Source organism: Rattus rattus, chromosome 2, assembly GCF_011064425.1.
Source record: "Rattus rattus isolate New Zealand chromosome 2, Rrattus_CSIRO_v1, whole genome shotgun sequence".
Taxonomy (NCBI): domain Eukaryota; kingdom Metazoa; phylum Chordata; class Mammalia; order Rodentia; family Muridae; genus Rattus; species Rattus rattus.
In genome coordinates this window covers 90,524,434-90,540,473 of record NC_046155.1, presented here as the reverse complement: position 1 = coordinate 90,540,473, position 16,040 = coordinate 90,524,434, and the positions used below count along the sequence as shown (strand labels likewise).

At 47.7% G+C, this 16,040-nt stretch overlaps 1 protein-coding gene across 3 annotated transcripts in view; it reads right to left on the bottom strand.

The window, feature by feature from the left end:
• Irag1 (inositol 1,4,5-triphosphate receptor associated 1) overlaps nucleotides 1–16,040 on the bottom strand; it is a 113,863-nt gene that overhangs the window by 44,826 nt on the left and 52,997 nt on the right. For 2 of the 3 annotated variants that reach the window (XM_032892901.1, XM_032892900.1), the window contains 6 exons: nucleotides 14,266–14,439; nucleotides 13,166–13,243; nucleotides 11,972–12,024; nucleotides 11,760–11,807; nucleotides 10,896–11,507; nucleotides 8,921–8,999 (listed from right to left, as the gene is read on the bottom strand). In XM_032892901.1, coding sequence (XP_032748792.1) covers nucleotides 8,921–8,999; nucleotides 10,896–11,507; nucleotides 11,760–11,807; nucleotides 11,972–12,024; nucleotides 13,166–13,243; nucleotides 14,266–14,439 — 1,044 coding nt within the window. The remainder of the gene's footprint in view (nucleotides 1–8,920; nucleotides 9,000–10,895; nucleotides 11,508–11,759; nucleotides 11,808–11,971; nucleotides 12,025–13,165; nucleotides 13,244–14,265; nucleotides 14,440–16,040) is intronic. The other variant, XM_032892902.1, reaches the window with a different exon arrangement.

The window sequence follows — 16,040 nt, the reverse complement described above, 5'->3', positions numbered from 1 at the left end:
TGGGGCTTGCCACAGAGCCTCGAAGAGCCCTCTGAGGCTCCAGCGCTCATCCCGAGAACAGAACGAGGCCTCCGAGACAACTGCAGACTCTGGATGCTGTGCGAGCTGTCAAGAATGCGGGCCAAAATTCCCATTGGGAGGCAGATGAAATGTTCATGGCTGTGGGGACAAGGACATCTCCCCACCCTCGACTCACACACACACACATTCCCACAAAACAACTTGGACAGTGGCCCACCTCAGCTTCGTACCTTTGTCTTGAAACAATGATCAAAGACAGTGTACAGAGCAATCCCTGCGTGCAGCGTGCAGGTTGGATTGTGGGGAGGTCAGATTTACTGGAGAAACTCAGAGTCAAGGATCTGGAGACTCCAGAACACCCTGATAAGGGCCTTTCCTGCCTCCCTGAGGAGCAGCCAGCAAGATTAGAGTTTCCTCATCAGAGATTACGTTTCCTGTGAGCTCTGTTGGATTTAGAGCAGTGGTTCTCAACCTTCCTGATGCCCAGACCCTTTAACACAGGCCTTCATGTTGTAGCGACCTCCAATCATAAAGTCACTTTCGTTGCTACTTTATAACTGTAATTTGGCCACTGTTATGAATTGTGATATAAATATTTCTGAAGATAGAGGTTTGCCCAAAGGGCCACAACCCACAGGTTGAGAACCGCTGGTAGAGCCTGGACATATTCTCTGAGCCACATCTCAGAAGGCTCTCAGGTCTTTTGTTCTAGTGGCGGGAAGGGGCCTGTGGATGACTGCAGCCCAATGCTGTCCTGTCACACTTGGTTGACAAGATAGAGTTCAACAGTTCAGCAACTGTCATCAAAGGAATGGCTGGATCTAACTGAACTTAAGACTAGGGTCACACAAAGCATTACATCAGGTCAATGAGGACCATAAGTGCCATAATTATCCTCATTGTAGAGCTGGATAAACTGAGGTGCCAAGACCAAGACACTTGCCCAAGGCTCAGCAGCCAGTAAATGATGAAACCCAAATGTTTAATCATCCACACCCTAGACCTGAGAGAATATAGGAGGAGGTATTCATTTATTGAATACCTGGGTTCATTTTGGGTGTTTTTTTAATGGTGTGTGTATGTGTGTGTGTGTGTGTGTGTGTGTGTGTGTGTGTGTATGCGTGCGCGCACCATAATGCACATGTGGAAATCAAATGACAACCTCAGAGACCAGTTCTTGCCTTCCACTTTACCTGACACCCTGTGTCATGTCTGCTGCTGTGTATGCCAGGCCAGCTGGCCCCTGTCTTCACCCCCATCTAACCACAGAAGTGCTGTGATTACAGATGTGTGCTGCAGCGCTTGGCTTTCCATGAGTTCCAGGGAACCACAGGTTTGCACAGCAAGCACTTCACCCACCGAGCCAGCCCTCCGGCATAATTTCTTTTTTAAAATGGGAGCTTATAGGAGTCAAATTCACTTACCTACTCATAAAACTCAGTGACTGTCTATCACTATAGACAGCAAGACTTTGCTACAGGTTAGGTATATCTAGATTAGCATAATTTTATAGAAAAGTTTGACTACACACACACACACACACACACACACACATAAACACTTTTTAATCCACCCATTTTTACCTATAGGATGCCATCACTTCTAAGCATTTCTATAACATGAGAGAGAGTTCATCATACCACTATTTATAAGAGAGAGAAATGTGGGGAAATAAATATGTATCAGTTTAATTTTTATTTTAAAAATCTTAAAGCTCCACGGGTATTAAATGGGAAGCTGTTTAGGTATATTGGTAAGTTGAAAAGATGATATGAAAGGGAACTAACTGACCACTACAATCTATCACATGAATGGGGTTTGAAAATGGCATAAGGCCAGCTCTCGGGCTAGTGACCATACTCCCAGCTTCTCTTGCTATTTGTGAAACCATGCTACCACAGAGCTGACGTGAAAGAGGAGTCACAGTCCACACCCTGCTCTGGAATCTGACACACACACACCCTCCCATCACCCCCATCCCTCCCTCCACCACCACCCTCTCCTACCACCCACACCCACATCCACACTCCCTCCCACCACCACCCTCTCCTCCAGTCCTAAGCTGTGAGACTTCAAGTTGGCTCAAGGGTCTGCTGAAAAGATAACAAAGGGACAGGAGGGTCCCTGCGGCCTGGGTGGAGCAAAGCCAGCCAGCACCTGAACTACATGCTCTGGAACTGGATCTGAAGAACAAATGGTAACAAGTGTGTCCGGATTCCCTGGGTCCCAACAATTTAGTTTTTAATTTACCTCATCCAAAAAAAAAGAAAATATACCAAGTATTGATACAAAGAAAGGAAGGAAGAAAGGAAGGAAGGAAGGAAGGAAGGAAGGAAGGAAGGAAGGAAGGAAGGAAGGAAGAGGAAAATTACTAAATTAATTGACTAATATATAATCTTTGCAACAAATATATTTGATAGACTTCAACACCAATTTTGAAACTTGGGAAAGAAAAACATATAAAGTGTTTTTAATAATATAGTAATTATAAATGTATAATAGAATTTTCAACATATAACTATATATACATATATAATAATAAAAGGTTAAATAATACTGGGTTGGTTGGTTTTGTCAACTTGACACAAACGAGAAATGTCTAGGAAGAGGAACTGCCTCTCTCAGACTTTCTTTTGGACTTCTCTGGGGGGCATTTTCTTGACTAACGATAGGTATGGGAGGGTCTGGCCGCTGTGGTCCTGGCTGGTATTAGAAAGCAAGCTGAGCAAGCCGCTCTCCTCCACGGTTCCTGCCTCCGCTCCTACCTGATTCCTGTCCAGATCTTTCTCCATGATGGTCTGTGATCAGGACTCGTTAGCTAAACAAACTGTTTCTGCCCTGAAGTCGGTTTGGTCAGTCTTTTATCACAGCACAGGGAGACCTAACTAGACAATAGCATGTTTTATAATTATAATTTATATTTTATATCAAATCATAGAAATATAATTTTAAAGAGTGCATTTATTTAATAAGATGCATGACTCTTGGAAGAAAAAAGAACACACTAAAATTCACTCAAAAAGAGAAGCCAGGCAAGTGTTCTCCTCATCACTATTGTCGGGTTAGATAATGTTATCAAAGTAATAAGACACACACAGGTGTGGAGATGCACATGGTGTCCCAGGGGAAGGACAACTGGGACGGTGCTGAATCAGATAAAATAAAGTAACAGGAGGTTGAGTTGTAAATTCAGAAAGAACGATGTTCTGCAAAGGGGTCAGAGGCCTCAAAGGTTACACACATCTAGGCTCCTATCTCCCTGCTGCAGTTAAGAGGCACACCACCACAGCCTTCACAGGCCTCAGTGCCTTTGCGTGACTACAGCAGGACTGCTTGCTTCTTAGGTTCTTGTGACCACTGAGTCTACCAGGGTCAAATATTCAGCACAGCATCTGGCATGCAGTAGTCACTCTGGTTGCAGTCCTTGTTCCAGTCCCCAGAGTCAGCACTCTACCGTTTACGAGCAATATCTAGAACGCAGGAAGCATGTGACAAGGGGCCACACTCATCTCCACTACTAGTGATCGGTCAGGAAATCCAGGGAACTAAGAGTCCTGGTTACCAATAAATAAGGTCTCACAGAGTGGGGCAAGAGCCAAATGCAAAGGACATTAGATGTTCTAGAAGAGAAAACAGAAATGCCTAAACTTCAAATAAAGCATGAACAATCCTGAATCCAGCATGGAAGGTGCACAAGATGGTGTAATCCTCAAATGTGAAGGAGGCATACAGATGTCAGGAGACCTGACACTCTGTTCTCGCCTGGTGAGTAGATTCCTGTGTCCTGGCCTCTGGCCTCACGCTCATTGCTCATTCTGCAATCTTGACTTGGATCTATCCAAAATATGCACAACTGCATGGCAGAAGAAGAGTACTGAGAGAGGGCTAATCCCACTACGCAAGAGAGTATATTCTCGTTAAAGCCATGAGGCAAACGAGCCGTCTTGGCCAGATTGACACACAGCCACTCTGGGTATGGTGGGACATCTGCAATCCCACGATTCAGAAGGCTGAGGCTAGTTCTAGGCCAGGCCAGGCTACAGAATGAGGCTTTGTCTCAAAAAGCTAGAAAGTGAACAAATAGAAACAAAACAATGAAAAAGCCAAACCCCTAAAACCCACTAAAATACCATAAAACAAAGAAAATAAAACAAACAGAATCAATAACAACAGCAAACAGAACCCTGCTTTCCATAAATATATATAAATATAACATGACTGTCACCACAAAGTAGAAACACTATCAAAATGTTATTGTAGAAACAAGCTCTTAAGTCTTAATATACCTATGTCTTAAAATGGTGCTCAGAGAGCCAGGTGTGGTGGTGCCCCATTAATCCCAGCACTTGGGAGACAGAAAGCTAGGTCCCTATGCATTCATGACCAGCTTGCTCTAAATTGTGAGTTCCAGGCTACATAGTGAGACTCCACATCTAAAACTAAAATACAACAGCAAAAAAGATGAAGTTCTTATTAGCAAGATGAAGCGGTACTAGTAAAATAAACACATAAATCAAAGTATTAATATGTGGAGCACAGCACGTGTATCTGCCCACACATCATACATGGCCATGCGTGAAAACACACACACACACACACATATACACATACACACACACATATACACATACACACACATACACACATACACACACATACACATACACACACATACACACACACAACACACACCATGTGTACATGTACGCCTGAACACACATATAGACACAATCTTGTGTACATGCATAAGCAAAAGTTTTCTTTTTTAATTGGGGGCTGGAGAAACGCTCAGCAGTTGCTCTTGGAGAAGATCTGGGTTCTATTCTCAGCACCCGTGTGCTGCCTCCAACTGTCTGTTACTCCAGTGTTTCAGGAGATCCATGCCCCCTTCCAGTATTTGTGGGCCCTGCCTGTACGTGGTGCACAGATATACATGCAGGCAAAACACTCATACACATAAAATAAGATAAAATAACTTTAAATATTGAGAGAAAACATTAAGGCAAAGCATTCATATTTGTTATGCACACTTCACATGTAATGCTAACAACAACCAAAAACATAATATAGGTCCCAAATGGATTGATAAAAAGCTAAGACGTTACTACCAAAAAGAAAAATCTAAGTTTGAGCATGCTAGAATATTAACTGAAATAAAAGCAAAGCATCATTTTGCATCAATGATAATAGTGTATTGAAACTGTCATCTTTTTTTGTTAGCTTGTTTTGAAATGCAGTCTCATTGTGGAGCCCCGGCTGGCCTCCACTTGGAGTCCTCCTGATTCAGCCTCCTGCCTGCTAGGATTACAGACGTGTGCCCTCATGGCTGGTGTTCTGATTTGCTTCTCTGGTGCTGTGATGAAGCACTCTGACCAAAAGCAATGAGAGAGAGGAAAGGGTTTGCTTGGCCTGCAGCTTACAGTCCATCAAGGAGTGAAGCCAGGGCAGAGGCTCAAAGCCAGAGCCTAACGGCAGGAACTGGAGCAGAGCCGTGGGACAGTGCTGCTTACTGGCCTGCATTTTAGTTGATTCCAGATCCAATCAGTTGACAACCAAGGTCAGCCACCACACCTGGCTATAACTGTCGTGATTATTGTTCACCTCTTTCTTACTCTACTATATTCTGGCTAAGAAAGACCAGAGCAACATCCAGAAATTATCGTGCTAGGAAGAAAAACATATGCAAATGTCTACAATATTTGATAAGTATTTCTACACTGACTCAGAGACTCCCATGTCTGAGAACGTATCCCAAGGAAGTTCCTTAAAAGAAAGAAGAGAGAAAAAACTCACAAGCACAAAGATAAAACTGTTTACAACAGACGGAAAACTATAAACATCTGAAACATTTTACAATAGAGACAGTCATACAGGAGGAAATATGAACCCACTCAGCCATAAATATGAACTCTAAATACATGTAATTAGTTATGACAACTTCAGTGAAACAAGCTTTTAAGAGGAAGTTGTATCTATACCATCGAATCAGCTTAGGAAAGTTATGTGTTGGAAAGAATAAGACTGTGACGGGGCTATGGCTAAGAGAGTTTTTAAAGGTTTGTTATTTTCATGTGTATGAGTGGTTTGTATGCATGTGCACCGTATGGGGTCGGGTGCTGGAGAAGGCTAGAAGAGGGAGTTGGCTTCCTGGATCCGGAATTGCAGACAGTTATGAGCTGGGGGCTGGGAAGCAAACCCATGTCCTCTGCAAGAGCAGCAAGTGCGCTTAACTGCTGAGCCGTCTCTCCAGCCTCATGTACATAAAATCCTGAGAGGGTTTTCTAGTGTTTTAATAAAAAAAACTAAAAGTGAGGAAGCATGTATTTAGAAAGCTACCTCTAGATATTGTTAAGGCTTTGTGTATATTTATAAATGCATTGCATGTGATTTGTGCCTCTGTGTGTGTGTGTGTGTGTGTGTGTGTGTGTGTGTGTGTGTGTGTGTACAGAGGGCAGAGGCAGGTATCAGGTGCTCTGTCATTCTTTGCCTTGAGGTATCTGGAGATATGCTGGCAGCTGACTACAAAGCTGACTAATCCTCCTCACAGCTCTGATGCTATAGGCATGCATTGCGGCTATGCATGTGACTGACTTTTTATGTGGCTGCGGGGATTCAAACTCAGATCATCATGCTTGTAGAGCAAGCATTCTTACCCCTGAGCCACCTCCCCGGCTCTAAGGTGACTTTTTGTTTGTTTGCTTGCTTTGGCCCTTGGAGACGGGGTCTCAAATCATAGCCTGACTATCCTCAGTATGTAACTCAGTTTGTAGTTAAAGCCTGGCCTCCAACTCACAGAGAGCCTCCTGCCTCTGCCCCCAGAGTGCTGGTATTAAAGGCATGTGCCACCATAGTCAGCTAGAGATGGTTAACTTTTTAAAAATAATTCAGTGCTTTTAAAAAAGGACCTCTGGAGCCTGGCTAACTGAGAAGGTGGTAGCTATTGTATTTCAGCTCAGAATTTTCCACTCCCTGGTGAAATCCAGCATAATCTCGCATGGTGATTCATAAGATGACTGACACCAGCCATAGACAGACAGTGTGAGAGGGGAGTGCGCCTTTCCAGAGGTGCTCTGTGAAGCCTGAGGCACACTGGTGACCACAGGAGAAAGGCAGACGTTTTGGGAAACTGGTTTTGCACTCACTGCCCTGCTCCCCATAAGCTGACCTCCTCTGGATTAGTTTATCTCAAATAAGATAAAGCTAAAACATGTTTCAGAACTGCTCCTGGGATGGAGTCAGGAGTTCTTTGGGCCTCGGTTTCCCTGACACTAAGGTGAGAGCAAAATTCCCTGCTTCTTAGCTTCCTAGGTGAAGACAAAATCTGAGTTGCAAGTGACTTAGAGTCTGCAAGATGCTAGAGAGTTTATTGAAATGATAGAAGGGATGGGTAAAATACTGTATGGCTTCGTTGACATGAGGGACCTAGAGCAGGCATAATCCACAGAAACAGGAAGTTCGAGGGGTGCAGACAGCTGTGTCTCGTGGGTGTGGTTGCAACTGAGGAAGAAAAAAAAGGTTCTGTGGATGGGCGGTGGTGATGGCTGCACAGTATAGCAAGACTGGACTAAAGGCCACTGCCGCACATGCTGGACATGACTTAAGTGGCAAAGTTAATGCCATATATACAATGTGTGTGTGTGTGTGTGTGTGTGATTACATTGTATCTATCATATATATGATATATAGAACATTGTATATATCACCACTTAACAAATTAATAAATGCCAACAAAAGACAAGAGATAGATATAGCAAGAGATAGATATAGACACAAATACAAAATAAGTAAGGAATGGGAGGGGGGATTTTAGAGCAGGCAGACAGACCTGCTCCTTTAAGAGACAGGTGCAATGATTCCACAGAACTCATAGAGACAGGGGCTGGGTGTCCACAGGGAAGAGGCCTAAGGAAGAGGGAGGAACAGAGAGCCTGCCCTTCTAGAAGCATCCCTACAAACACACTCATTCTTCTCTGGCCATCACGAAGCACTCTGGTTGCTTTTATGCAACTATGTCAGTTTCTCCCCTGTGCACTCTTTCACAGCCTCACTCATTGTTCGGTTGAGTTCTTATTCAGGACTTATTAGTGCCAGGCAGCACCGTAAATGTAAGCCTGTAGCTTACGGTTTAGGTACAGACACATATGTACGCACATAGACATACTCCAGCTAGAGATACTGGCTCTCGGGGCCCTGTAGAGACTGGGCATCTCGACAGCTGGCACCTAGACAACACTCACTGTGTACCAGGTGCTGTTCTAGGCACGCTGTAAACATAGTTCATTTGTGTACGTGTACTCTTCTTGCTAATGTTCAAGGCAACGATGACAGCCCTGGGTAACAGGGTGGGGTGCGGGGATCAAGCCAGTGAGGCCACAGAGCTTCTTCACTCAGTAGCAGAGCCAGGAGGAACAGCTGTGGCTCACCCTGGGGCATCAGTGAACTCAGAGGAAGAACAGACGAAGGCAGGAACAGGGAGGGTCCAGCCTCTGTCCTTATTTTCAGAGAAGTGTGGTAGAGTGTGTGGCGTGATGGAGAGCAGAAGTCTTGGAAGAAGGGATGTGCAGTCACCCAGTAGGGTAGGGCTGGGTTTTGTACTTTGTGGTGACAGCAAATTAAAAAGAGAGAGCTCTGGTGTCTTGAAAAGAGGAACTGATCTATTCGGGTAGCTTCCTGGGTGTAAGGGAAAAGCGGTGTCAAAAGTTCAGGCCCGGGGCGCCTTCCCGATCCACTGTCACTAACAGGGATAGGGCGGGGTGGTAGGAAGGAGACAGACTTGCGAATGTTCTGCCTCAGTGGGCTATACAATCTGTTTCCTTCACTCATGCACAAAGACTCGTGGGAAATCAAGTGTTGACACAGAATGCCAGCAGGGAGAGCAAACAGGTCCCCCACAGCCTACCTTTGTCTGGTTCTGCAGCTTCACTCAGTTCAGGGAGCTTGAACCCCACCAGGTTCTGGTTTCTCATCAGGATGTGTTCCTTGGTGAGAGGAAGAAGGGACATGGTTCAGGCAACAGCACAGGCGCAATCCTTAGGTACTAAGGGCTTTGGGGACATTAAAGTCTCCTAGATATGCATGCAGCTGCTCTGGAAGTGACTCTTGATGGTCTCACTGCTGGAAGCAGCTTCCTGCCCTGCCCTTCTGTGTAAGTGACCATCTTTCCCCAATGATCTTTGTGACACCTCCAGACGAATGAAGCCTGAGAGTCGCCGCTCAGGGGACTGAGAAAGCAGAGATAGATTTAGGATGTGGGTAGACCCAGTAGGCTACCCTTGCTCCAAGCCAATCCATGTCAGACCAGGACCCTCCGGGGATACCCGAGTCCTTTCCTGGCCCCTGGAGCCATCCAGGGGTTCTCAGCCTCTCAAGTGACAAAAGCCACTTGAATGACTGGCCTCTGAGTAAAGGGAAAGAAAGAGGCTAACAGAAAAGTGCCCAGGATCCAGAGAGAGCCCAGGCCATGCCCTTGCAATATACTTAGCAAGCCAGAGGTCCACACCCCTCAGCTGCCAGCACACCGCACAGGGTACAGAGCAGGTCTCAGTGCCAGACCAGCTGGTAGCCTGAGCTTCCGGGTCCTCTGTGACTTCCCTTGCTGGGTGAGAGTGACCTGCAGGGATGTGGAGAGTTCTAAGGGAGTGGCCTACTCTCCCTGCCTCTGATGTCCATGAAGGTGAATGAAGCTCCCTTTGTCTTCACAGATGTGAGACGTGGACCACTTTAGGTGGCTCTGCCTGGCATTGTTCTAAGCTACCTTGGGTCTTGTATTGGAGTGTGGGAGTTCTATGTGAATTGTTCGTCTGTCTGTCTGTCTGTCTGTCTGTCTGTCTATCTCTGACTGGCTTCAGACTTCCTATATAGCTAAACATGACATTGAATTTCTGATCTTCCTGCCTCTACCTCTCTGGTAGTGGAATAACAGGCATGAGCTACCACCACACATGGTTTTATGTGACTCTGGGAACCCAGGGCTTTGTGCATGTTAGTAGAGCACTCTCCTGACTGAGTCGCTTCCTCACTGAAGCTCTCTGAACAGCACAGCGGCCTGTTACAAGGTGTCCTCGCTAGCATGTCCTCTCATTAGATACTCGCATTGGAGCTGGAGTGTTACAGGTTACACCTCCTTCCTCACCCTTATTGCCTCAATGGAAGGGCCAGGGGACTTTGTCCTATCCCAGTCCCTACTCCTTAGTCTCCCAGTCTCCTTGACCTGAATTGAAGTTGGCCGCCTAGGAGAGAAGGGACTGGATCAGGGCCTTTGGTCCAGTTAAGTCCTCTATTTTGCAGTCTGATCTCCTCTTTACCCCTACACATCTGGATATTCCCAATCACTCATTGCATAGAAGGGCAGCACCCTGACTGACCACTATTCCTAGTTTGATGATCAATGGACACTGGGGACACCATGGACAAGGGAAGAAATTCACTGTGGAGGAGCATCCCCTTATGGCCACTGTCATAGTGGAACTGGGGTCTAAGGCCCTTAGTTAACAGGTACCAAAAAGGCAGGATGGATGACATTACAAAACCCACTTATCCTGGTTTTCCCCAGTTTTAGGCAAGATCAGATACTCTGTCAGAGGTTCCTCTTGCCAGGTCTAGCTGGAGGAGGAAGACAGCTCGGGATAAGGAGTTCATGTGGCTAACTTCCCCTGAACTGTGACCACTGTATTTCAGGGGACTTCTATACATTGACAGGAGCAAAAGGCACCTGAAACTGGTGTGACACTGATGGGAGTGGCTTCTCAGGGTCAACAAGTTTGGGACTTCATGATGTCAGAGCTGTCTTGTCCCAGGGCCCAGCTTGAGTGCAAACGCCTGGAGTTCAGGGGGCCCTTGGCATGCGCACACTGTGCGACAGGGCCGGAACCCACCTCCCGGAGCTTGGTCAGCTTCTGCATGCGCACCGGCTGTACTTGTATCTGGAAGTCTTTGAGCCCCGGTGGCTTGGCTGGCTTGGCTTTGCCTGGAAACCGCTTTTCTTCCTCTGCCAGAGGCAGCTTAGCGAGCACCTTTTGCAGCAGGGGACCAGGTTCTTCAGGGCTGCTGTCCCACGAGACCCCCCGAATCAGAGGGGGCCGGGACACAGGAGACCTCGGCTCAGCCTTAGAGCCAGCCTTGGGCCCCATAAGCTCTCCAGCAGAGCCCTGTCCCTGAGAATGTGGGGAGGCCGTTCCTCCTGAGCCCTGGACTGTGGTTCTGGGCAGAGGGTTGTCTTCCCTGGCTGTCTTCAGAAGCTGCCTCCCCAGCTCCATCTCCGCAGGGCCAGGCTGGGGACTGTTCAGCGCCATTTTCCCACTGACGCTTGCTCCAGAGGCCTGAGCCATGGGTGTGGCCTCCAGATGCTGAAGGGGATCGAAGTTTTCCTTTTGTTCTACTGAAAGTTCTTTGGATTTCTCCACTGTGGGAGAGCGAGGAGCCAGTCTGCCTTGAGACACTTTCCTCTGGTCATTCTGCTTCCGGTCAGCTAGCCCTTTGGAGGCATTCTGAAAGAGAAGAGATAGAGTTGGGACACTGGAGGTAGGCTGAGGAGACTCGGACCTTGACAACAGCCCATTTATGTGTATGCAAATGAGGTCTGAACCTGCCTTACCTCTTTCCCCTTCAGAGTTCCATCTCATAAGACAGGATTCTTCTGCTTACACCAGAACCCACCCTCTACCCTGTGGGGAATGTGGCTTCTGAGACCACATTCCCCACATTCAAATCACAGCAAAGTGAGCAAAGCACAAACTCACAGGCTCTCCGAGGTGAGACGAGAAGACATCATCCTCATGTCCCTTTTGCTGAAGAAGAAAACACAGGTCAGTAGCAGTGGGAAGAGGCCTGCTCCCTCTTGAAGCTTAGCAGGGTGTAAATGCCCCTCCGCCTCCCTGATTCAGGGGTTACAGAGGGTCTAGACATGTTAGAGACAAGAGATCCAATGGCATAGAAATGGCATTGTTGTTACCTGTGCTGGCGATCCTGGCAGAGGGGACTGTGGGCCACTGCATGTGTCAAAACCTGCAATGGGCCAGGGCAGGTGAGTGGTGCCCATCACCTAGTCCCCTGCTTGTGACTTTAACAACAACACACACACACACACACACACACACACATACACACACACACAAACACACATATGCACACACACAGAGACACACAGACACACACACAGACACACACACAGACACACATAAACACACATATGCACACACATATGCACACACATATGCACACACAGACACACACACAGACACACACACACACACATAAACACACATATGCACACACACATACACACACACACACACATATGCACACACACATACATGAAATTATGCACACACAGACACACACACACACACACACACACACACACACACACACACACACACACACACACACACACAAACACACATATGCACACACACACAGACACACACAAAGACACACACACAGACACACATAAACACACATATGCACACACATATGCACACACAGACACACAGACACACACACAGACACACACACACATACACACATAAACACACATATGCACACACAGACACAGACACACACACATATGCACACACAGACACACACACACACACACACACACACACACAGACACAGACACAGACACACACACACACACACACACACACACACACAAGATCTGGCAGTCAAAAACACTGTTGTTGCTCACATGCCAGCATTGAAACACCACCATAGAAACCAAATAAGGAAATTGAGTTACGGGGACCTTGAGGTCTGATAGTCGGGAAGCATCTGTGAATGTGGGACCCTGGGCTTACCTCCCAGAACGGACAAAGGCAGACTGCCTGCCACAGTACTCCATTGCCTGAGGGTGTGGCTCTGGACACAGTCCAGAAAGGAAGAGACCAACATGCACAGTGGGCCTGGAGATGTAGTTCAGTGGTTGAGTGCTTACCTAGCATGTGTAGGACCTAGGTTCAAATCCCAGCACTTCAGAATAAACAAAACTCATAGTGGTCCAAACAAGAGGACTCAAATAAGCTGTGACAACTTCTCTCTGAGCAAAGAGACCTAGAGTCTGCTTCCCGTGACCTAGGCCCTATCCTCACTCAACCAGTCCATCTGCCCCCTCCCCGTCAGGGGACAGGCTCCCGGTCAGCCTCACCTGGTGGTGTGGAGATGGTGAACGAGCAGCTCCTAGAGGATGCAGGAGAAGCTCCAGAGCTGAGGTTTGGAGAAACGGCTGTGGAAACAAATGCCAATTGGCCAGCATTTGTGAAGAGCTAGGACTTCTGGCATCAAGCAGATTATTCTCTCAGGGAGATTTCACCCCTGGGAACACAGACTGCTTTGTCAAGGTCAGGGGCTGATTCAGAACCATCATATAAGACTCTTATCACAACCCAACTTCTGATACAACTGGCCCAGCAAAGGGGTCCTGAGGTAATTTCCAAGACATGGGGTCGCATTGCTTAGGCTGCTGGGCCTGACCTCAGAGAACTTTCCAGACTCTGAGAACCTGCATTGCTTGACAGGAAGAGCATGCGAGGCTGTGCTTTCTAGATGCCATAGGACCAGCCTGATTTCCAACACTCTCCTGGACTTCGGAGGCCACTTGGACTTCTCTATAACAGCCTCATCTTTGCACTAAGGAAGAAGAGGGATCCCAGCACAGGGTGGCAAAGGATCCTTGTCTCTCTTCCAGAGTACCCGGGTCCTTGGATACCAGGCTGAGGGAGCCCAGGATGGCCTCCTCAGACCTCTTCTGGGGAGATGCCCACCACAGACAGTGTCTTCATCGGGAGGATGAAGATGTTAGACAGACTGTGCCATGCAAGGTTGTGAGAGGGTCAGAGTGTATCAGTATCACACAGAGTTTCTCTGCATTAGAGCTAAGGACCCAGAAGTTCATGAAGGAGAGATGCTGAGATCAGATTAATAAATGGGCATCATGTGGAATGGCATTTGTCCACACATGGGCAAGTCCCCACAGGGCTGGAAAGCAAACCGGGGAGAGTTCTCAGGGGTAGAGTTAGGAGCTGTTTTAGAACTCTGGAAGCTGAGCACAAAGGCTTCTTGAAGGGATCACCTTTGCAAGGCTTGGGCCTTTTAGAATCTGGAAGCCGAGGGGACAGGCCACTTGAAGCCTGCCCTCTTGGAAACAAGGTTGTTCTGTAGCTGGAGCCTGGCCTTCCCCTCCCTCCCCCAAGTCCAGCCTCAGAGAGGGTCAGGGTAGCTACCTTCCCACTGCTGGTCCTCCCCTACCTGATGGGGAGTCACCGAGGCTGCTCCTTGATCTCCTCCCGCGGCGGGTCAGGAACCGCTCGCTCACTAACTTGGCTTCTTCTAGAAGTGCCAGGTTTTTCTTCTTGTCCTCTTCTGAGATGCTGATGTCCGGCAGCTGGTCATTTACCAGGTCAATGACGTGCCCCGAGGGGTCTGCAGAGAGAGAATGAGCTCCCAGTGAGAGCCACCTCATCTTAGAAGTTCCGCCATCTTGGACCTCAGCCAAATGCCAATGTCAGGATAGGGGATATAAGGATAGACGGTGGCTTCCTCAGTAGGCTCTCTGGTTGTAGCCTCTGTCAGAAAGGGTCATGGAGCCCCCTCAGTTCCCGGAGCTGCCCTAACTCTGCTTTAGGGGAGGCTTTTGAGGAGCCTCTCTTTATGCTCTCTTCTTCCTGGGTTTTCTTCCTTCTGATCTGTTTCTTTTTGAGTCAGTCGATGTGAAGCTAGGGATCAAAGGTGCCCGTGCCCTGCTGCAATCCCAAGGTCACCTTTCCCTTCCTTTCTCCTACCCATACTGCCCAAACTGCCCCATCTCCAGGAGTACCCTGGTTGATCGAAGTAGATGACACTATGGCCTTGCCAGATGCTCACTCCAGACGTCTCCTTCTTCCTCGGTTTCCATGTCCAAGACCTGGCCCAGGCATAGCATTTACTTGTCAGTGTCCCTGGCTCCATTTCTATCCCTCCTCATTGGCTCTCACTTGAACACAGGCCCCTGAAAAGGCCCCTGCCTTCAAGCCAATCTCTCCGGCCCATAGTCTACTGCCTACAGAGTGTCCTTTCTAGCAGCTATGTCTGATCCTGCCATTCTCCTGCCTCATCCCTAATCAGAGTTCCCAGAGTTACACAAAAACTGGTCACCAATTTTGCTGGCTCTACATCCTCCTTCCAAGACCTTGCCCAGCTCCAGTCCTTCTAGGGCAAGCTCCCAGCCAGCCTCCCTACCTCTACTCATGCCTCGTCCAGCAGTGCTCTTCATTTTCACTGGGGAAACCCTCTGGATGACCATCAAATGACTCAGGGGGAGCTAGCCATCCCCACTCACAACTCTGCTTCAAGAAGCAAGGCTGAGTGGTCGTGGGTCCCAAACCAGCTTTGGCCAGTTGGGCAATGCCATCTAGGCAGCCACAGGGATCAGATAGGGATGACCACATAAGGCTAGTGAGAAGCAGTTTGGGGGAATGAGAGGGAAGAAGGGCGTCACAGATAAGACGGAGGCCTGGAGGTGCAGCAGACCGTTTGTTACCATGAATAGAAGGTCTTCCCAAAAAGAGAGCTCATATATGAAACGAGATGAGAGACAGAATGGTGCAAGAACTAATAACCCAAATTAAGTACCTGGATCCAGCAGTGCCTGAGACCATTGGCCCTGAAGGAGGAGCAGACAATGGTGGAGGCAGACTAAAGAAGGCAGGGGCGGGGGAGAATTCTATTATTTCGGAGTTAAGCTAATATGAATTGGGGCTCCATAGTTTTCAGTGATCATGACACATACACCTGGCACAGCATCCGATTGCTACCGTACTCTAGGTGATTCTGCTTCCCGCCAAGTCTCTTCCTCCACCTAGAGTGCCATTCCTCCATCCTGTGTGTCGTCTCTTTAAGATGAAATTCAGATGCCACTCCCCCTGGAGTGCCTGAATATCTTTCCTCTTCTCTGGGGAGAAGTTGGCCCCTTCTTACCTTGGTGTCCTTGGTTCTCTCATGAAGGCCCCTTTATCAATTCTATCTACTCACGTCCCAACCTCCTT